This window comes from Mobula birostris, chromosome 12, assembly GCF_030028105.1.
Source record: "Mobula birostris isolate sMobBir1 chromosome 12, sMobBir1.hap1, whole genome shotgun sequence".
Taxonomy (NCBI): domain Eukaryota; kingdom Metazoa; phylum Chordata; class Chondrichthyes; order Myliobatiformes; family Myliobatidae; genus Mobula; species Mobula birostris.
The window spans coordinates 93440758-93464383 of record NC_092381.1 but is presented as its reverse complement, the minus strand read 5'-3'; the positions used below and the strand labels follow the sequence as shown (position 1 = coordinate 93464383).

The 23626-nt window shown below is 41.6% G+C and overlaps 1 protein-coding gene across 4 annotated transcripts in view; it reads left to right on the top strand.

Moving 5' to 3' along the window:
• rasal2 (RAS protein activator like 2) overlaps nt 1-23626 on the top strand; it is a 406620-nt gene that overhangs the window by 377321 nt on the left and 5673 nt on the right. For all 4 annotated transcript variants that reach the window (XM_072274307.1, XM_072274306.1, XM_072274309.1 and 1 more), the window contains 2 exons: nt 11899-12101; nt 17665-17752. In XM_072274307.1, coding sequence (XP_072130408.1) covers nt 11899-12101; nt 17665-17752 — 291 coding nt within the window. The remainder of the gene's footprint in view (nt 1-11898; nt 12102-17664; nt 17753-23626) is intronic.

Below are 23626 nucleotides of genomic sequence, written 5' to 3'. Positions count from 1 at the left end.
TAAAGCACTATGTTCTACGTTGTTATTGTTTTTCTCTTGTACTACCTCAATGTACTTGCGTAATGAAATTTTTATGGATAGCATGCAAAACAAAGTTTTTCTTTGTACCTTGGTACTTATGACAATAATCAACCAATTTATTTACTTAAGTGCTGAACTTGAAACCTTTTAGATTTTGTGATCCTAGGAAGTTCATTCATCTTTCTCAGGGGACCATTTCCCCTGCACCCGTGACAAAGCCATAAAAAGCTAACAAACTCCACTGAGTATCACTCTTTAATCATGTCTTATGTTCAAGTTTAATTGTCGTTCAACCATACATGAACTCCATGGATACAGCCAAACGGGACAGCAGTACTCCAGAGACAGGGTTCAAAACGCAGTATCAACAGTCACACACACAACAAGGCACATAAAGCACATATAAAATAGCAAGCCGTATTCGCTATCAGTAAAATACAGTCACAGAAAAAAAAGTCCATGCTCCTGAGACCATGAACATCGGGGCACTCTGTAATCGAACACAATATGGGTGTCTTCTGCTGAGCAAACAATGGGGGCCACATCAACTCCAGCTTGGCTGGCCATCGTGCTGCAGTGACTCTGGCGCTTCTCTCCTGGGCAACTGCAAATAGGCAATATCACACATCCTCACTACGACCTAAGCCATGCAGCTCCCCTCCCATGCCAATAAATCAGTGAATTGAACTTGCAGCATTCCGTATTAACAATGTCCAATGGGGTCTTGCGGCCACAAGAAAAGCGCCTAAGGTGATCATTCATTGTTGACTGCACACTGCCTTCATTCACCGACTGCTTCGATGCCTCTCTGACGCAGGCAGCAGCACAGTCCGTACCATGTGTAATTCTTTCAGTTGCTTTGCCAATGAGCAACTCCTTGAAGGGGTAGACCTGCAGTACTTTAAGTTCTTGATGACCAGCTGGATCTTGAGATCATAAAAAATACATTTAAAAAGGACAGCAACACACACAAAACACTGGAGGAACTTAGCAGCCCAGACAATAACATCTTTTAATTCTCACTGAAAGATTTACCCAAGGAGTCACTGTTCTGATGTCAATGATAGCAGTGGCATTTCCCTTCTTAAAAATGTTGTCGCAAGTCCATCTTTGTCCATCTTAATCAACAAACCAAGAGCTTTTAAAATGAATAGATCGACATATCTAAACTTTAGTTGGACCTCTGACCAGGGCTTTTTTATTGCAGGGTAGCATCTGGAAAGGTTTGTTTAACCCTGCACCCCCAAATTTCTACGGTCTTATCCGTGATTTAACTTGCAGCAGCAAGACTATATTTCTGGGGGTATGTATCAGATCTAGTTAAAATGCATTTAATAACATTTGACTTGGTGAAAGGACTGAAATCTTTAATCCAATCATTGGAGTTAATGTCTTCTTTAAAATAGTTTACCCCAACCCCTTGCTGAGGCAAACACACCCAGTACACAAACTCTTTATCTGTCAGTTAAGTTCCTCGAAACAATGACATTACTCTGAGGTTCCCCAACTTAAACACTCTCTGAATTTGTACCATTATTATCAAGTTGCTTGAATCCCAAGTTCTGTCTAATTTAATCTGATAAATCAGTCCCTGTAAACTTAAACAAAGTTTATGAGTGGCTTTAGTAAATCTTTTCAATATTCTTATTATAGTTCTGGGTATTGGGATTTTCAATTTTAGAATTTCTAGAACAATCCCCTTCATCCCAAACATCACATACTTTTGTTCAGAAGTCCAAAAGTTCCTTATACTGTCAGAGAATGTATACAATATACAACCTAAAATTCTTGTTCTTCGCAGACATCCATGAAATCAGAAGAGTGCTCTAAAGAACGAGTGTCAATAAAAACGTTAGAACCCCAAAGTCCCCCACTTCAGCAAAAAAAAAAGCATCAGCACCCTCCACCAGCCAAGCAAATAATAGTAAAGCCCCTAAGAAAGACCGTGATCTCTAATACAACAAAAACTAATCATTGTTCACCAGACAGTCCAACATACCACAGGCTCATTCTCCCCTTTCATAGTGAGAGAGGAGACAAACAACTTGCTGATTACAGTGTAAAAGTCTACTGCGTCACTTCTTTTTCCCTGAGTTCTCTGACTTGAGAAACTCTCCTCCACCAACAAGAGAAAGGGAGACTGTGCGTGATTCACCAAGTTATATCTCCTGTTTTCTCACACAATGCTTTAGTCGGTGGCATGGGCATAGAATCAGCTCGTCCCTAGGGCCACAAAGCCTTGGAACCCCGAATACCTGCTTGTCTTCTAGGCCACGTCCTTGGGATATCAAAAAATGGCCAATCATGAGTCCCCAGGAGCAGGTCCCCAAAAGCTTATTGTTAACACAGGAAGGTTGATGTGAAAAATAAAATGATGCTCTTCATGTTTCATCTTCCATTTCTTGCTATTGTTTTAAATAAAACTCATATTTTGGACCATCACAGGAAACACTTCTTAGTATTGGCTCTAAGCTTGTCCTACTGCAAACCATTTCCACAATTTTTAAGCTTTATAGCCATGCCCTTAGAATATCCTGTTGCTAATTAATGCACCATTATGAGCAAAGACAAGTGCTGCACATGACATGTCAAAACCATTGAGATAAAAACCATTCCCATTTTGCTGTAACAAGCAATAAAATGTCCATTATGGAATTAAATAAAATGGTTGAAAGCCGATTGTCCTGCTTAATTCCACTTTGATTAAAGTGGGAGCGCTCTCATCGGTCCTTCCTTTGGGAAAAAGAGTGGAACATATGGAATAAAGATCTAAAACTAACCCTATAAAATCCTTGCAGACCCCTAACAGGCATAATGTCTTGCTAATTAGTTTGTGTTAAACCAAGTCAAAGGCTTTTGCCAAGTCAATTAAAAAAAATTAGGATGAGAGGAAACATGATAGAGGTACACAAAATATTAAGAGGAATAGATAGAGTGGACAGCCAACGCCTCTTCCCCAGGGCACCACTGCTCAGTACAAGAGGACGTGGTTTTAAGGTAAGGGGTGGGAAGTTCAAGGGGGATATTAGAGGAGGGTTTTTTTACTCCGAGAGTGGTTGGTGCATGGAATGCACTGCCTGAGTCAGTGGTGGAGGCAGATACACTCGTGAAGTTTAAGAGACTACTAGACAGGCAAATGGAGGAATTTAAGGTGGGGGATTATATGGGAAGCAGGGTTTAAGGGTCGGCACAACATTGTGGGCTGAAGGGCCTGTACTGTGCTGTACTATTCTATGTTTTAAACTGTGGTAATTTTTAAAATTCTTTTTAGACCCGGTTAAAAAATTATTTAAAATAGCAATATCCTGATTGCTGCCAGGGGTTGCCATAAAGAAACTATTTTTGCCGTTCATTAGTTAAGATGATCTTGTCTTCATGTGAGAATTTCAGCCAAAGTTTTCAATGCATTGGACCTAATTGTTATTCAGTAACTCCAAGCAGGAATTTCAGCTTTTAGTATCCCATCTATCCACAAGGTACCTAGTCTTGTTTACTAACTACAACAGACAAATACTAGAAATAGAACCTTAATGTAGTTGAGGTTCTGGTTCCAGTTCTCTGTGTGACTCAACAGTTATTTATCAAACCCGTATGCCTCCTATTAATGTTGGCTATGTGCCTTTTACCTGTAGATTTAGGCTACGTCCACACTACGCTGGATAATTTTGAAAACGAAGCTTTTTCTCTTCGTTTTGACCCTCCATCCACACTAAAGCGGCGTTTTCATTCCCCGAAAACAGAGATTTTCAGAAACGGTCTCCAGAGTGACTAAATCTGAAAACACCTAATATCCGTTGTAGTGTACAGGGTAAACGGAGAGATTTAAAAACACTGTCATGACAACACCACAACAACACTTTTTCTGCTTCTGCTTGGTACTGCGCAAGCACTGCCGTACAGCTGTTATAACACACAGCTGGTGTGAATGGAGTGAGAGTTAAATTGTAAAGTGAGCTTTTTTGACTATTTAAAAACGCTGTCATGACGCGCCGGAACAGATAACGGCAGCGCGGCATTTCATTGTTTTCTTGAACGCAACCCCCCACACAACCTAACAATTTCAGAACAGACGGCAACGAGACTGAAGCCAGAAGAGTTAGAAATGTACTCACCAAATACTTTGACCCATAGCTTACTGAATAAATAAGTATACTCACTTTGCCCTGTTTTCTGTCCTTGCTTGTATGAAGGTGGTTTACCTATTTATGCAAGTACTTCTCTGACAATAGATGTGTAACAGCCTAATGTAACATTGTATGGAAATACAAGATAACACTGATGCAGACATGTTTTATACATTTAACAAAGTGCTTTATTAATGCAACAGAGTTAGTCAGTTTTTCAATGTTCGTCATCAGCCGGGTCATACTGTCCATGAACTCCCTGTTGGTTGCCTCCATACGCACCAGTATTTGTTTTTTTTTTAGTTTTAAATCCTCCTGCGCGAGAGCCAAGAGCAATTCCTTTGAAGTTTTTCTACTCTGTAACTGGACAAATGCGCACTAAGTATACCGTTTCCTCTTCGCTTGTTTTCTGTGGGTCCTGCGTGTGCCCAGTAGAGGAGATTCGCCCAAATATCCATGTTAGTGTGGACAGAGATATTTTGAAAAACGCTTAGTGTGTATGCTTGTCGTTTTTACTCAAAACCGGCGTTTTCAAAATTATCAGGCGTAGTGTGGTCGTAGCCTTAGCTGGCATCTCTCTGGCTACTAACACATTAATATCTTTCCACTTTGCATACTATCCTATTCAGTTCTAATAACTTAACAATTTTCTCTTTAATCCAGACTGACATCAACCAACCATTTTTCTATTAGCTCCATTCTTACTGTCATTCTCACTCAGTGCCTTATCTTCCAGTACTCTTGATAGTACACCACTGGGTGTCTCGTGACGACTGAGACCTCTCAAGAGATGAAAAAAAAACATTACATGTTGCACATTTAAACTCTCCTTAGCTATCTTATCAACAGCAGCCTGCATCAACATGACATTTCATGGAATGACAGACTGTAGTGGAATATTTATCAGACTTCTTTCATCCACTACACTGCATCCACTCTAATATCTGTATTGGGATGATGTTTTTCATTATGCTCACAATAACCACTAAATGCCAAAAATTCTTTTGTTAGAACTTACAGAAGAGTGGGATATTATACTACAATGCTGTCACAGCATTGCCATCTTGCTATCATTGCTCCCATTGTCACCATCACTAGGACAACTAATAGTATTCAAACCCCTTGCATCACTCAGACCAGCGGTCCCCAACCACCAGGCCGCGGACCGGTACTGGTCCACAAAGCATGCGCTACCAGGCCGTGAGGAAATGATATGAGTCAGCTGCACCTTTCCTCATTCCCGTCACCCATGTCAGCGCGGGAAGGAGATCAACTCCTCGAACTTGCAAATGACAGCGGGCTGAAAAATATGTTTGACATAACATCTCTGCCGGCATTCTGGATCAAAGTCAAGGCTAAATATCCTGAGATAGCCATGAAAGCACTTAAAATGTTGCTTCCATTTCCAACATATCTCTGCAATGAATGCAACGAAAACTAAATTGTGGAATAGACTGGACATAAGGAACCCCCTTCGAGTATCGCTGTCTCCCGTCACTCCTCGATGGGACGGTCTTGTTGCATGGAATCAAGCCCAGGGCTCCCACTGATTCAGCGATATTGGTGTGTTGCAATGATTTTATACGTTCATACGGGGAAAATATGTGCTGTGTGTTTAATATCCAAATGTTACTTAAAATGTTATGATGCTATTGACTTCTAAGTGACTTATATAACTATATAACAATTACAGCACGGAAACAGGCGATCTCGGCCCTTCTAGTCTGTGCCAAACGCTACTCTCACCTAGTCCCACTGACCTGCACTCTGCCCATAACCCTCCATTCCTTTCCTGTCCATATACCTATCCAATTTTTCTTTAAATGATAATATCGAACCTGCCTCTACCACTTCTACTGGAAGTTCGTTCAACACTTACTTCAAGCTCCCCTGTCCTCCCCTGATAATTGTCTTATCACTATATTCATGCGAGAAAAATATGCGCTGTGTGTTTAATATTAAATTCGTTAGATAAGCCCTTTTAGAAATGAAATTGAGTGTATTAACCACTTAACCCCTATATTCCGGTCGTGATTAACATAGAACATAGAATAGTACAGCACAGTACAGGCCCTTCGGCCCACAATGTTGTGCCGACCCTCAAACCCTGCCTCTCATATAAGCCCCCACCTTAGATTCCTCCATATACCTGTCTAGTAGTCTCTTAAATTTCACTAGTGTATCTGCCTCCACCACTGACTCAGGCAGTGCATTCCACGCACCAACCACTCTCTGAGTAAGAAACCTTCCTCTAATATCCCCCTTGAACTTCCCACCCCTTACCTTAAACCCATGTCCTCTTGTATTGAGCAGTGGTGCCCTGGGGAAGAGGCGCTGGCTATCCACTCTATCTATTCCTCTTATTATCTTGTACACCTCTATCATGTCTCCTCTCATCCTCCTTCTCTCCAAAGAGTAAAGCCCTAGCTCCCTTAATCTCTGATCATAATACATACTTTCTAAACCAGGCAGCATCCTGGTAAATCTCCTCTGTACCCTTTCCAATGCTTCCACATCCTTCCTATAGTGAGGTGACCAGAACTGGACACAATACTCCAAGTGTGGCCTAACCAGAGTTTTATAGAGGTGCATCATTACATCACGACTCTTAAACTCTATCCCTCGACTTATGAAAGCTAACACCCCATAAGCTTTCTTAACTACCCTATCCACCTGTGAGGCAACTTTCAGGGATTTGTGGACATGTACCCCCAGATCCCTCTGCTCCTCCACACTACCAAGTATCCTGCCATTTACTTTGTACTCTGCCTTGGAGTTTGTCCTTCCAAAGTGTACCACCTCACACTTCTCCGGGTTGAACTCCATCTGCCACTTCTCAGCCAACTTCTGCATCCTATCAATTTCTCTCTGCAATCTTTGACAATTCTCTACACTATCGACAACACCACCAACCTTTGTGTCATCTACAAACTTGCCAACCCACCCTTCTACCCCCCCCCCCACATCCAGGTTGTTAATAAAAATCACGAAAAGTAGAGGTCCCAGAACAGATCCTTGTGGGACACCACTAGTCACAATCCTCCAATCTGAATGTACTCCCTCCACCACCACCCTCTGCCTTTTACAGGCAAGCCAATTCTGAATCCACCTGGCCAAACTTCCCTGGATCCCATGCCTTCTAACTTTCTGAATAAGCCTACCGTGTGAACCTTGTCAAATGCCTTACTAAAATCCATATAGATCACATCCACTGCACTACCCTCATCTATATGCCTGGTCACCTCCTCAAAGAACTCTGTCAGGCTTGTTAGACACGATCTGCCCTTCGCAAAGCCATGCTGACTGTCCCTGATCAGACCATGATTCTCTAAATGCCTATAGGTCCTATCTCTAAGAATCTTTTCCAACAGCTTTCCCACCACAGACATAAGGCTCACTGGTCTATAATTACCCGGACTATCCCTACTACCTTTTTTGAACAGGGGAACAACATTTGCCTCCCTCCAATCCTCCGGTACCATTCCCGTGGACAACGAGGACATAAAGATCCTAGCCAGAGGCTCAGCAATCTCTTCTCTCGCCTTGTGGAGCAGCCTGGGGAATATTCCGTCAGGCCCCGGGGACTTATCTGTCCTAATGTATTTTAGCAACTCCAACACCTCCTCTCCCTTAATATCAGCATGCTCAAGAACATCAACCTGACTCATATTGTCCTCACCATCATCAAGTTCCCTCTCGTTGGTGAATACCGAAGGGAAGTATTCATTGAGGACCTCGCTCACTTCCACAGCCTCCAGGCACATCTTCCCACCTTTATCTCTAATCGGTCCTACCTTCACTCCTGTCATCCTTTTTTTCTTCACATAATTGAAGAATGCCTTGGGGTTTTCCTTTACCCTACTCGCCAAGGCCTTCTCATGCCCCCTTCTTGCTCTTCTCAGCCCTTCTTAAGCTCCTTTCTTGCTTCCCTATATTCCTCAATAGACCCATCTGATCCTTGCTTCCTAAACCTCATGTATGCTGCCTTCTTCCACCTGACTAGATTTTCCACCTCACTTGTCACCCATGGTTCCTTCACCCTACCATTCTTTATCTTCCTCACTGGGACAAATTTATCCCTTACATCCTGCAAGAGATCTCTAAACATCGACCACATGTCCGTAGTACATTTCCCTGCAAAAACATCATCCCAATTCACACCCGCAAGTTCTAGCCTTATAGCCTCATAATTTGCCTTTCCCCAATTAAAAAATTTTCCTGTCCTCTTTGATTCTATCCTTTTCCATGATAATTATAAAGGCCAGGGAGCGGTGGTCACTGTCCCCCAGATGCTCACCCACTGAGAGATCTGTGACCTGACCCGGTTCATTACCTAGTACTAGATCTCGTATGGCATTCCCCCTGGTCTGCCTGTCCACATACTGTGACAGGAATCCATCCTGGACACACATAACAAATTCTGCCCCATCTAAACCCTTGGAACTAATCAGGTGCCAATCAATATTAGGGAAGTTAAAGTCACCCATGATAACAACCGTTATTTTTGCACTTTTCCAAAATCTGCCTCCCAATCTGCTCCTCTGTATCTCTGCTGCTACCAGGGGGCCTATAGAATACCCCCAGTAGAGTAACTGCTCCCTTCCTGTTCCTGACTTCCACCCATATTGACTCAAAAGAGGATCCTGCTACATTACCCACCCTTTCTGTAGCTGTAATAGTATCCCTGACCAGTAATGCCACCCCTCCTCCCCTTTTTCTGCCCTCTCTATCCCTTTTAAAGCACTGAAATCCAGGAATATTGAGAATCCATTCCTGCCCTGGTGCCAGCCAAGTCTCTGTAATGGCCACTACATCATAATTCCATGTATGTATCCAAGCTCTCAGTTCATCATCTTTGTTCCTGATGCTTCTTGCATTGAGGTACACACATTTCAGCCCTTCTACCTTACTGTCTTTACACCGTTTATTCTGCTTCTCTTTCCTCAAAGCCTCTCTATATGTTAGATCTGGCTTTACTCCATGCACTTCTTTCACTGCTCTATCGCTCTGGGTCCCATCCCCCTCGCAAATTAGTTTAAACCCTCCCGAACCATGCTAGCAAACCTACCTGCAAGGATATTGCTCCCCCTCGAGTTCAGGTGCAACCCATCCAATCTGTACAGGTCCCACCTTCCCCAGAAGAAATCTCAATGATCTAAAAATCTAAAACCCTGCTCTCTGCACCAACTCCTCAGCCACGCATTCAACTGCTATCTCCTCCAATTCTTACCATCACTGTCACGTAGCACTGGCAGCAATCCTGAGAACGTCACCCTTGAGGTCCTGTTCTTCAACCTTCTGCCTAATTACGGAAACTCACACTTCAGGACCTCATCCCTCTTCCTGCCTATGTCGTTGGTCCCAACATGTATCACGACTTCTGGTTGCTTTCCCTCTCGTACCAGGATGTCGTGCACCCGGTCAGAGACATCCCGGACCCTGGCACCCGGGAGGCAACAAACCATGTGGGTGTCCTTCTCACGTCCACAAAATCTCCTTTCTGCTCCCCTGACTATAGAGTCTCCAATGATGACAGCTCTCCTCTTCTCCGTCCCACCCTTCTGCACCACAGGTTCAGACTCAGTGCCGAAGGCCCTGCCACCGTGGCTCACACCTGGTCAGTCGTCCCCGCCAACAGTATCCAGGACGTTAAACTTATTATTCAGGGGAATGGCTACAGGGGTGCTCTGCACTACCTGTCTGCTCACCTTCGCTTTCCCCCTTCTGACTGTCACCCAGCAACCTGCTTCCGACAGCCTAGGTGTGACGACCTCCCTGTAGCTCTCATCTATGACTGCCTCATTCTCCCTTATGAGTCGAAGGTCATCCAGCTGCTGCTCCAGATTCCTTACACGGTCTTCCAGATCACCCAGCCGTATGCACTTCTGGCAGATGTGACTCTGCGGGAGAGGGGCATTCCCCCAAGACTGCCACATCTCACATGAGAGGCACATCACCGTCTCAGGGGACATTGTAAAACCTAACTGCGAGCTAGCTTGTCCTCCGCCTCTTCTCGTCGAAGCCTTTCGAGTCAAAGCCTCAAAGCTCCACTCCTTCACTGGCTCACTCACGCTCTGGCCGCTTCGCTTGAGCTATCCCTCTATTTATCTGTTTGAGCTTTTCAAAATGTTTGGTCACCTGACCTCAACTGCCCAATCAGCTGCTTTCTGCTGAGTCTGAGCTTATTCAAATCTTGATTGTCTAATTAATGGCTTACTGCTGATCTATTCAAATCTTGATTGACTTGATTGCACAGACCAACTGCCAAAACTGCCAGAATCTCTCGAGTCAAAGCCTCAAAGCTCCACTTCTTCACTGGCCCACTCACGCTCTGGCCGCTTCCCCTCCCCCCCCGAACAGAATCGTCAAAAACGATTTGTAGATAAAAATCGGCACGTATACTCATGCGCACTGGTGCCCGCGCAAGGCTTCATGGTCATCGTAGTCTTTCTCAGGGTAAACACAAGGTATTTGACTGCTACTCTTGTCCGTTGGCAACCCTACACACTCCCCCCCCCCCAGCCGGGTCGGCCAGTCCGCAAGAATATTGTCAATAATAAACCGGTCCGCAGTGCAAAACAGGTTGGGGACCCCTGACTCAGACCACTGAAACCATCTGAGATCTTAATATTCTCCTCTAAAAGTAAACTTAATCATTGAAACTATCTTTAGGCTGTTTCTCCAAAATATTGTCATTCAAATTCAGAATCAAAACTTAATTCTCAATCTAAAAGCAGTTTTAGTCTTATCTTCAACATAATTATTTCCCTACCACTATCCTTGGTGTTCTTTACAAGGAGAGATAAGTAGTTAGCAGTACCCCACCATTGAGGACATCTTCAAAAGCTGGTGTCTCAAGGAGAGGACAGCCATCATTATTTACCTCACTATCCGAGACATGCCTTCTCATCAGGGAGGAGGTACAAGAGCCTGAAGATCCATAGTTAACATTTTAGGAACAGTTTCTTCCCCTCTACAAGCAGATTTCTGAACAGTCTGTAAACCCAATCACAATATCTCGCTCTTTCTCTTTTGCAGTATTGATTTTAGTTGTGATTTATTTTAATTTAGTATGCCTTCACTGTACTGCTGCCACAAAACAACAAATTTCACGACCAATGTCAGTGACAATAAACCTGATTTTGATTATGATTCTAAAATTCTGTGGGTGAAAACAATGTGATCTTCAGTAGTGTCTGAGGTTCAAATCAGTCCGACATGGGTCTGTCTACAGTTGATACATTTTTTTACATAAATTCTCTATGGAGACTACAACAGGAAAATTGTCTATTTGAAAACATAAACCAGAAATGACTGTCCCACCTAGGGAAACAAAAAGATTTTTTTTTAACATTTTGATCATTCCATGCCCAGCTGCTTTTAAGGTACGTTTCCTTAGCTGACCAGAAGGCTTATGAATGAAGTCTTTTTGGTATGTTAAAAAAAATCTCATCTTGGCTTTGCTGCCAGTGTAGAATATGCAGTAGAGACAAGGAGATTCTCTGGAGAGAAGCAGCCACTTTTACACTGTGTACAGGGACAAGGTCATCCTCTATTTCCCCCAAATCCTACTGCATTTCTGTTGGCTGAGTTAGGATCATTTTGTGCAATTATTAAATATCTTTGCTTTACAGTGGACTAGACCATTCATACAGCTTCATCTTTGTTGACCTGCAACAAATGGGAAAGCAAGCAAACCTCACCTTTGGTGCTTTCTGTTTGGTTGTGTAACACCACCTGATTTCTCTTCCAGTATGAGCAGGAGATCACGAAGCTGAAGGATCGGTTGAAGGTGTCGAGTCGCAGGCTCGAGGAGTATGAGCGGCGCCTGCTTGCCCAGGAGCAACAGATGCAGAAGCTCTTGCTTGAGTACAAGTCTAGGTTGGAGGACAGTGAGGAGAGACTGCGTCGGCAGCAGGAAGAGAAGGACAGCCAGATGAAAACAATCATCAGCAGGTCAGCTACACTGCAGGTTGTCGGAGTAGTGAGTACTTACATCGAACATAGCACAGGGCAATGATATCTATATCAAACACAACGTTAAGTTGAACTAAATCTCTGAAGCATATTTAAAGCTCTTAATTCCCTATCACCTATATTGATCTGCTGTAAGTTAAGGTGCCAGATCAACAGAGAGTATTGTGTAAACAACAAACATCCCACTTTTTTTCATAGGGAAGCACAATAGGATAGCTAGAGGAGCTGCTGCCTCCCAAAATGAGAGGCATAGACTCAATCCTGGCCTTGGGTGCTGTCTGTGGCATTTGTACATTCTCCTTGTGACTGCTCCAGTTTCCTCCCACATCCCAAAGACTTACAGGTTGGTCAGCTAATTGGCCACTCTAGGTTGCCCCTCCCTTGTGGTTGAGTGATAAAATCTAAGGGAGTTCATGGAAATATGGAGAGAATAAAATAGGATTAGTGCAGATGGGAACTTGCTTGATGCCGCAGACTCGGTGGGTTGGAGGACCTATACATAACAAGATTGTTATGTTTTAACAAGAGCACAGCAACTACCAGCAAAATATTAACAATAAGCAAATTGTCTGAAAGTTTAGGAGTTCAGTTATTAGGTCTGTCAGTGCTTGTGTTTGAGTGGCATAATTTCATTCTGAGAGATCCATTCATTACGCTTTCTCACCATTTTCAAGTGAATATTGCCGCAAGTGAAGTTGGAACCTGTTTAAACCATACCAGAATAGGTTACATTTGTGAGCCATATCCTTGGATTGCTAGTAACTTTGGGAAAACTCACCAATCTCTGTTATATATAAGTACACATAAGGATACAAGAAACAGCAGGAATGGGCGTCAGCAATAGATTTTGGCCACTTAGAACCACTTTCCTTCACTAACCTGATATCTTTGATTTCCTTAATATCAAAATCTGTTTTTCTATTTTGAATACGATCAACTACTGAGCCCAACAGACCACTCGGGTAAAAAATTCCAGATTCATATTTTTCTGGGTGGAATATTTTTGTAATCATGTTAGTCCTGAAGAGCCATCTCCCTAAGTTTCCACTGTTACTCTAATTTTAGACACACCAGCAAGTGAAGCACCATCGCTATATCTACACTGTCAAGCCATGTAAGAATGAGATCACCTCTTATTTCCCTAAACTCCGGAGTGTATAAGCCAAATTTTCTTAAGAGCAGTAACATTCAATTTAAGTCTTTAACTGCCACTATGGATTTTAAGAACATAACATAAGAAATAGGAGCAGGAGTAGATCAGGCGGCCCATCGAGCCTGCCCTGCCATTCAATAAGATCATGGCTGATCTGTCTGTAAACTCAGCTCAATCTACTTGCCTTTTCCCCATAACCCTTAATTCCCTTACGATGTAAAAACCTATCTAACTGTTTTTTAAATATATCTAGTGAGGAAGCCTCAACTGCTTCCCTGGGCTAAGAATTCCACAGATTCACCACTCCCTTGGAAAAACATTTTCCCCTCATCTCCACCTAAATCTTCTCCCCTGAAGCTTGAGGCAATGTCCCCTAGTTCTAGTCTCACCTACCAATGGAAAGAACTTTCCTACTTCTATCTTATCTATCCCTTTCAAAATTTTGCATGTTTCTATAAGATCTCTTCTCACTCTTCTGAACTCCAGAGACTATAGTACCAGGCGACGCAATCGCTCCTCATAGGTTAACCCCTTCATCCCTGGAATCAACCTGGTGAACCTCCTCTGCACTGCCTCCAAAGCCAGTATATCCTTCCTCAAGTATGGAGACCAGAACTGCACACAGTACTCCAGGTGCAGCCTCACCAGTATAATTGCAGCATGACCTCCCTGCTCTTGAATTCAATCCCTCTAGCATGAAGGCCAACATTCATTCTTAATAACCTGTTGTACCTGCAAGCCAACTTTTCACGATTCATGAACAAGCACTCCCAAGTCCCTCTGAACAACAGCATGCTGCAATCTTTCACCATTTAAATAATAATTTGCTCTTCTATTATTCCTTCCAAAGTGGATGATCTTGCATTTACCAGCGTTGTATTCCATCTGCCAGACCTTGGCCCACTCACTTAACCTATCTATATACCTCTGCAGACTCTCCACATCCTCTGTACAATTTGCTTTTCCACGCAGTTTAGTATCATCAGCAAATTTTGCTATGCTGCACTCAGTCTCCTCTTCCAAATCATCAATGTAAATGGTAAACAGCTGCGGGCCCAGCACCGACCCCTACAGCACCCCACTCACCACTGACTGCCAACCAGAGAAACACCCATTTATACCAACTCTCTGCCTTCTATTGGTTAACCAGTCCACTATCCATGCCAATACACTTCCTCCGACTCCATGCATCTGTATCTTATTTATAGTCTCTTGTCGAACGCCTTCTGGAAATCCAAGTATACGACATCCATCTGTTCCCCTCTATCCACTGCACTCATTATGTCCTCATTGAACTCCAATAAGTTTGTCAAACAGGACCTGCCCTTTTTGAATCCATGCTGCGTCTGTCTAATGGAACCACTCCTTTCTAAATGTTTCGCTATTTCTTCCTTAATGACAGCTTCAAGCATTTTCCCGACTACAGACGTTAAGCTAACTGGCCTATAGTTGCCCATCTTTTGCCTACAACCTTTTTTAAAAAGTGGCATGACATTTGCTGTCTTCCAATCCGCCGGGACCTGCCCAGAGTCTAGAGAATTTTGAAAAATAATTACCAACGCATCTACTGTAACCTCCGCCAATTCCTTCAGCACCCGGGGATGCATCCCATCGGGACCAGGGGACTTATCTACCTTCGGGCCCTCTAGTTTGCTCATCACTATCTCTTTCATGACAGTGATTCATTCGAGGTCCTCACCTCCCATTTCGTCCATAACATCCTTCTTTGGCATATTAGACGTGTCCTCCACCGTGAAGACCGACACAAAATATTTGTTCAATGCCTCAGCCATTTCCTTATCACCCAATATCAATTTCTTCTTCCTGCCTTCCAAGGGACCTACGTTGACTTTAGCCACCCTCTTCCACTTTACATAAAAGCCTTTGCTATCTGTTTTTATATCTTGTGCTAATTTACTTTCATTCTCTATCTTCCTTTTCTTTATTTCTTGTTTAGTTCTCTGTTGCTTTTTAAGGTTTTCCCAATCCTCCAGTCTCCCACTATTCTTTGCAACTTTGTACACATGAGCTTTTAATTTGATACTATCTTTTATTTCCTTAGTTATCCAAGGCTGGCTCTCCCCACACTTACTGTCCTTACTTTTGACTGGAATATACTTTTGTTGAGCACTGTGAAAAATCTCTTTGAAAGTATTCCACTGTTCCTCAGCTGTTCTACCAAATAGCCTGTGCTCCCAATCCACATTTGCCAACTCCTCCCTCATCCCGTTGTAGTCTCCCTTGTTCATGCATAATACATTAGTTTTACAAATGTAGATCTAACTATTTCATTCTCCATCTGAATGTGAAATTTGATCATACTATGATCACTCCTTCCAAGAGGATCCCTGACTACAAGATCATTAATCTTACCTGTCTCATTGCACAGGACTAGATCTAAAATAGTATTTTCCCTTGTAGGTTCACTGACATGCTGCTCAAGAAAGCCATCACGAATGCATTCTATGAAGTCCTCCTCAAGACTTCCTTGACCAACTTGATTCACCCAATATATGTGGAAGTTAAAATCCCCCATGACAACTGCCGTTCCGCTCTTACAAGCCTCAGTAATTTCTTGGTTAATCGCCACTGCAATATTTTTATTAGGTGGCCTATAGACAACACCCACCAGTGATTTTGTTCCTTTACTATTCTTAACTTCTACCCAGATGGACTCAACATTCTGCTCCGTAGATCTTATATCATCTCTCACAATTGCCCTGATCTCCTCTCTAGTCAAGAGCACCACCCCACCTCCTCTGCCTTCCTGCCTATCTTTCCGTATTACCTGATACCCTTGGATATTTAATTCCCAGTCACCTCCACCTTGCAACCAGGTTTCTGTGTTTACATTTTTCACATTTAAAAATGTGTTTCTATGTCAACAGTCTAGGACTTCAATTACTATACTGTCATAGCCATAAGAGGAAAGGCCGTTCTTATTAGATTACCAGATTTTATTTTGTGTGGTCATAGTGAGGAAAAGACTATGAAATTCTTAAATGCAACTTGGATATGACAATGAGAGCTTTCAAAACCACATAGGTATGTTCCTGCATCTTCTTAAATTCATGGCCCCAGGAGGCTTCAAGGAATGTAAACCAGAAATAGCATCAGAACTATTATAGGTATCCGTGGTTGTGTGAAATGTCCTGATGCCATAAATTTTAAGACTTAAGAAACAACCAGGCTTGAACCAAAGTGGTAACTAATTAATGCATTGTTCTCCCAAACCACAAGAAAGTACCCCTTGATCATTCCAACCCCCATCTACAGGCTCTTAAAATGTCTTTTTTGTCATCTCCCTCGAAATCTTAGCAACTTTTCCTGTTGTAGGCAATCCATGCTCTTCAAGTCCTGCAAAACTTTCTGAATCTGGTCTCTTCTGCATACCAAACCATCCTATATTCGATCCACACAATGACATCATAATTGGTGACATATTTTCTGCTGTAAGCCCCCTTTCTCTGAAATACTGTCATATGGACTGTCTTGGGTCATTTGTTCTACACTTAAAGACATAACATAAATACAAGTTTTGTGAGCATCACTAGATCTAAGGTATACACCAGACTGACCAATTAATTTTGTAATTATTCCTGCTTTATCACTACATGTTTAGGCTGATTGTTGCTGCATGGTAGGTTGTGAAATATTTCTGTTTAGTGTGAAAACTATATAGTGTCCAGTCAGTGCAAAAATGTCGCCCATTGACGTCAGTACCTTGAAAGTTAGAAACTAGCAGCATTATTGATCATAGAGTCATAGAAAAGTACAGCACGGAATCAGCCCTTCGACATACGCTGGTGATATTAAACCTGATTCTGATTGTGACCTGCACTGGGACCACAACCCACAGAGCATAAGCAATAAGCAATAAACTGAAAAATGTGTCAATTAGAAGGACATCAAGTACCTATTCTGCACAGCATTCATTTGCCGCTATTAAATTGTCTTGTGACTGAATGGGAAATAGCACAACAGCTGCATACAACATGGTGTACAAATGTGAATTCCAAATTTTTCATGGGTTAGCCTATCAGTTTAGGCTATTAGATGTTGAAACTAATTTCCAAAATTCAACTACGCTAGATACGAAGTCTGAACCATTACAGTACAGGGAGAAGGAATTAGAGCAATAAATCAATGCTGGGCATCGCACCAACTGCCAGATCAGAGCAGCAGGAATAAGAACTGATGAATGGTGTTTGGTTGCTGGATCTGGATAACCTGCATGAATGAAGGAGCTTAAGGGTAAATTTAAAAAAAAAGATGAACTTGGACTGAAAGAGATTCAGATGTCATCCCTGGTGAAACATAAACTGCTCTTGGTGTCTTATGTGCACTTCTAACAATTATAACACATTGCTTATCTTCTCTGATTTGTAGACTCATGGCAGTGGAAGAAGAACTGAGGAAAGATCACTCAGAAATGCAGGCGGTAATTGATGCCAAACAGAAGATTATTGAAGCCCAAGTGAGTATACTTCAGTGTTCAGTCAAATGCTTTTTATTGTGAACATTGCAATGATCACATTTCATTTTGATTCACGATGTCTACAATATGACCGCTGAATGTACTTATTTTTTTATCAGTTGTGGGAATAATGAGAAGTCTAAAGGGAATGTAGAACGCTTGTTCCTGAAAGTTAATGAATAAGGAATAAAAAGACTACCATGTGAGGGGTAATGCTATGTAGTGCAGAGAGAATCCTAGGGGTGAGATTAAGTTAATTACACAGAGAAGAAAAGTGCTTAATTGAGAATTATAATGAAACCCATGATAACCACACAAGCTTGGAAGCTGCTGGGAGTTGCTGCTGTGAAGTCAGCAGAAGTTGACTACAGGAAGAAACAAAGTACAATTGGGGATAAATTTATCTTGAGTCATTTACACAAAACACGTACTCAATTCTGCAAATTCAGTTCCTTCAGCTGGTATAATATCCCAAGTTACTGATGGCACAAATATGTGGGTGGATGCTCATCTCAAAGTCAGGTATGACACTGAATTAATGAAGTGTCTCTTTCAGCCTCTGTTACTAGGAAGAAAAAATGGAGTTGTAACCTGGATCAATGTCAGTATCCTCAGTCTTCCTTAGGTTTAACCAGATGTCATCATTAAACTTCGACCAGGCAAACCGCAATGTACAATTGCTATCTATGGCTTGTTCTTGGAATGCAGGAGTCCTTCGTTATATTTTGAAAATAAAATAGCCTATAATGAAAGGGGCTCAGAAGATGAGCATTACGAGTAATTCAGAGGTTTACATAAATATACCAGGACAAGAAAAGGCTATGACTTGGTTTCAGCTTAGCTGTTGGACACTGCAGCTCACACCCTCCACACTCCTCATATCAACTAGTTCTGAAATTACTGTGAGATTCTTTTCCAAGCACTTGCAGTAGCTGGCACCGATTATTACTGCTATCTGTCTAGTCATCTTCATCATATAGTCACTTTTCTTTAAGACATTTAGGAGTATTATTTATAACTTTCTTAATTTGTTCTAGTGTTACCTCATTGCAAGATTTTTGTGATTTATTAGTGTCTCAATTTTTGAATGGATTCTCATTTCAATAAGAAGTGTTCAGTGTTAAGCTTGTGCATGTTGATTTTTAGTCAGTATCGTGGTTAAATTGATCTTCATGTGTGTTTTTAATGTGTTTTTTCATTGTTTTGAGAATTGAGTATCACTGGCGAAAGCTAACTTTATTGCTCATTTGTTACATTTTTCAACAACTAGTTTCATATTCATGCTGTGGAAAGAACAAAAAATAACTATAATCCAGGGACACCAGCACCATCTACAAAACAAAAAGAATAGACAAATGGTAACATAGCAACAAATCCAAATTAAACCAAGAACTTCCTTTTCATTGCTTATTTAACTATTCAGTGAAATATTGATTAAGTAAGTCTAATAATTACTGAAATATTTTGCATGTGTTGAACGGTGGATGAGAGCAAAGGAAGGAATATTTTGTGCCATTCACAAACTTTTCCTTCACTGGAAATCGATCTGAGCAGTTGAAATTTCCACATTATTGATTAATGGTTAGCCTTGAATAATATTCCATGATAGCAAGGCAAGAAAGAGGACGATAGTCCAATTGAATGCATGGTTAAGGAACTGCTGCAGAGGAGAGGACTTCAGCTATATGGAATATTGGTTTCTTTTTCGGAGCAGGTGGGACAACAATATCCTTACATGGGGGTTTGTAAATGCTACCCAGAATGGGTTAAACAAGTGTGAAAGAGGTATAGGAACCAGAATCGTAGGTCTGTAGTGGAATGTAGAGGTTAAGTCAAGTAAGTCTGATAGGAAGTACAGGCAGAGCCAGGTTTATGAACTGTGGGGCTGATAGAGCCTAACTGTATTTGTATTAATGCAAGGCAGAGCCAGGATTAATGCATGGAACTACAATGTCGTAGCTATTATAGAGACTTGGCTAAGAGAAAGGCAGGATTGTCAGCACATGATCCAAAGTTGATTCAGATGAGATGTAAATGGATGTATCAGAGGGGGGAGGTTGCAATACTGATCAGGGAGATTGTCATTGGTAGTTAAAGGTATCTGGGAGGGCTCATCCAGTGAGGCTACATGGATAGCGTTTAGGAATAAGAAAGGTGTAATCATCCTGAAGGATTATACTATAGCTCTCCCAGTATTCAGCAGGAGATAGAACAGATATGTAGGCAGATTATGGTAGGAGATTTATTGGAGAAAATTCTTAGGGGATAGGTTTTACTTGCATTTGGAAAGATACAGTCTTAATGGGGACAGTCAGCATGGCTCTGTGCAGGGACGATCATGTCTTAGAAACTTGATTATCAAGTTTTATGAGGAGGTTAGGGCAGTGGATATTCTCTGTCTGGACTTTAGTAAAGCCTTTGACAAGCAGTGAGATCAAGAAGATTATGGCATATGGAATTCATGGTGACTTGGTAGATTGGATTCAAAATTGGGTTGACCATAGAAATCAGAGGATAGTGATGAAGGGTGTTATTCTGACTGAAGGTCTATGACCAGTGATGTTCTGAAGGGATTAGTGCTGGGAACTCTGTTATTTGTGATACAAGTGATTGGGATTAAAATGTAGGTAGGCTATTTGTAGAGGACACAGACATTGATGGGATTGTGGGTTGTGAGGAAGGTTGTCCAAGGACACAAAAAATATCAATCATTAGGAAATGTGGGTGAAGAAATAGCAGATGGAGTTTAATCTGGCCAAGTATGGAATGTTAGAGAAAAGTGTACGAGAAACAACAGGACTTCAGATGCATTGACGTGCAGAGGTTTCTTGGAATGCAAAACATTGCTCCCTAAAGGTGGTGACACAAGTAGCAAGGGTGGTAAAGAAGGTGCTTGTCTTCATCAGTTGGGGCATTGAGTATTACAGTAGGGAAGACACGTTGCAATTGTATAAAACTTGGATTAGGCTATATTTGGCATATTATGTACAGTTCTGGTCACCCCATCACAAAAATGATGTAGGAGGTTTGGCGAGGGTGCAAAAGAGGTTCACTAGGATGTTGCCTGTTTGAGAGTATTAGTAATAAGGACAAGGTGGACAAATTTTTATTGCTTTCACTGGAGCATCAGAGGCTGAGGGGTGACCTGATAAAAATATAGAAGACAGAACTGTGTTTTCCCCAGGATGAAATGGTCAAATATCAGGGAGCATAGCTTTAAGGTGAGACAGAGAAAGTTTACAGGAGATTACAAGGCAAGTTGTTGTTGTTTTTTTTTTTTACACAGAGAGGGGTAGATGCTGGGAATATACCGCCAGGGGAGGTAATGGAAACAGATATGAGAACAATGTTTAAGAAGCATTTAGATAGGCACGTGAACATTCAGGGAATGGGAGTTTAATGGAATGAGTTTAATTTGGCATCATGTCAGCACAGACATCATTTATGTTCTAATTGGATTGGCAAGCTTGTATCTTTCTGCTGTTTTCTTTTATAATAGTCTTTCCTCTGACTACAAGAATACTAGAAAATAGGAGCAAGAGTGGACAATCAGGCCCTTTAAGTGTGTCCCATCATTTAAAATGATCAGGGTTGATCAATGGTGGCCTTCACTCCTCATCTGTATCATTTCTCCACTGCATATATACCTCAACCTATCAAATATTTATTCACTCCCAATTTAAATTTGTCTGATGATTCAACTTCTGCCACCCACCAGGGCAAAGAATTCCAGAAATTAACCACCATCTGAAAGAAGGAATTTCTGTGAACCTCAGTTCTTAATGAGCAACCTTTTATCTTGTAGCTAATTCAAGACTCTCCCGCTAGTGGAAATGTCCCAACATCTGCTCCGTCAAGCCTTCTTAGGATCGTCATATTATATGTTTGAGTCAGGTCATCCCTTATTGTTATGAACTCCAAGGAATACAGACACAATTATTGAGTTTTTCTTGGTAGAACAACCCCCTCATCCCGGTAATTAGCCTTGTGAATCACATTCATATTGTCTCCGATGTTTCTATGTCCTTTTTCAGGTTAGGGGAACAAAACAGTGCACAGTATTCTAGATGATGCCTCACCAACACTGTACAATTACAATACAACCTCACTGTTCTTAAATTCCAACGTCTTTACAACGAAGGACAAAATACCTCCTGCCTTCTTAAACATTGTTGAATCTGTCTAATAGTTTTTTGTGATTCATTTAATATAATATCCAGATCCCTCTGTACTTCACTCACTTTCACCTTCTCTACCTTTAGCTAATAATCTGTGTTGATTTCTCTTACTGAAGTTACTAGTAACCTTAAACTTACCCACATTAAACTCCATTTGCCAGTCATTGGCCAATCACTCCAACTATCTGTTTCTGCTTCTGTCCTGTCTTCGCTCTTGTCATTTTCAGCCCTTATTTATTTATTTTTATTGATCTACAGCGTGGAATAGGCCCTTTCGGCCCTTCAAGCCACACCACCCAGCAACCCCCAATTTAAACCTTTCTAAGTGCAGGACAATTTACAATGACTAATTAACCTACCAACCAGTGTGTCTTTGGACTGTGGGAGAAAACTGGAGCATCTGGAGGAAACCCACACATTCCACAGGGAGGACATGTAGGCTCCTTACAGACAGCGGTGCAAATCGAACCCAGGTCACTGGCACTGTAAAGTGCTGTGCTATCCACAGCGCTAACATAATTATTCCCTGTCCCCTCTAATTTCTCTTACCATTCTATCTTATATTTTGCTTTTGTTCTCTGCTCTTCCACAAATTTTCTTTCTCCCAAAATCTCTTCCAGTTGCTCACCATCCCAATAGATGTTCTTCCCAGTGGCCCAGCTGAGAACTGCAATGTCACTTTTGGTGAGGTCACTGGCTGGGAGGTAATTCGATCAACATTGAAACACTTCCACATTCATCCTGCTTTAATTTTTTGAATAATTATATCTAACTTGACATGACCTTTGGCTAACATCATTGATTGTTTGGTCACCTTGTGTGTAATAATGTGCTTTATTCCCTCATTTGTGTAATCATCACAAAGATGCTGTTTCTTCAGAAAGTAGCTACGCTTGCCAAATATTGCCCATGACATGTTCACTGTATTGATTACAGGTCAATTGTGAGGATGGGATGAGCATAACAGGCAAGTAAGATTCTGTTTTCTAGCAAAGAAGTTCACAGAGATGAGAAAACCCCACTGGTCCTTTCCTTCTCCAGCTACCATTGTATGGACTTGTCATTGCACGTTCTGCCTGTGTATATTATTTTCCTCACTGCATATATCAACACCATATATTCTTTGTTGAAAAAGAGCAATGGCAAGATCAGAGAAATTTCGAAGATGTAAATGAAGCATCACAATGCAAGTATGTGGTTTACTCATGACTACCAAACATGGTGTAACTCCATACAATTATGGTGAACACACAAAGGATATGAAAGGAACACATCCAAATTTTCCATTCTCTTTAACCTGTTTTCCCTCCATCTACAGATACCCTTGGCATTGATAACTCTTTGGTCAAATGGCCATTTGACATGCAGAGCTTGAAATGTGATTGCCACACAGTTCAGTTGTGGGAGATCATGAATGCCAAGGATAATTCTTTCAAGTAGACTCTCTTAATAGCCATGGGAAATGGGCCATGGGTGAGATCAATCAACAAAGGATTAGGCACCAAAGCCAGAATCCTTACAGCCTATATAAATTATTAACAGATAATGAAATGTACTGGGCCACCACACCAGTCAGGAGTCCTCCTAATTTCCAAGAGAATGTTCAAGTTCATAATCGGTTCAACAAAGCATCGTCTAAAAGATTATCATCAGAAAGCTCTAAGTTTCAAACTTTAAGTTGGTTCTTGGTTGATCT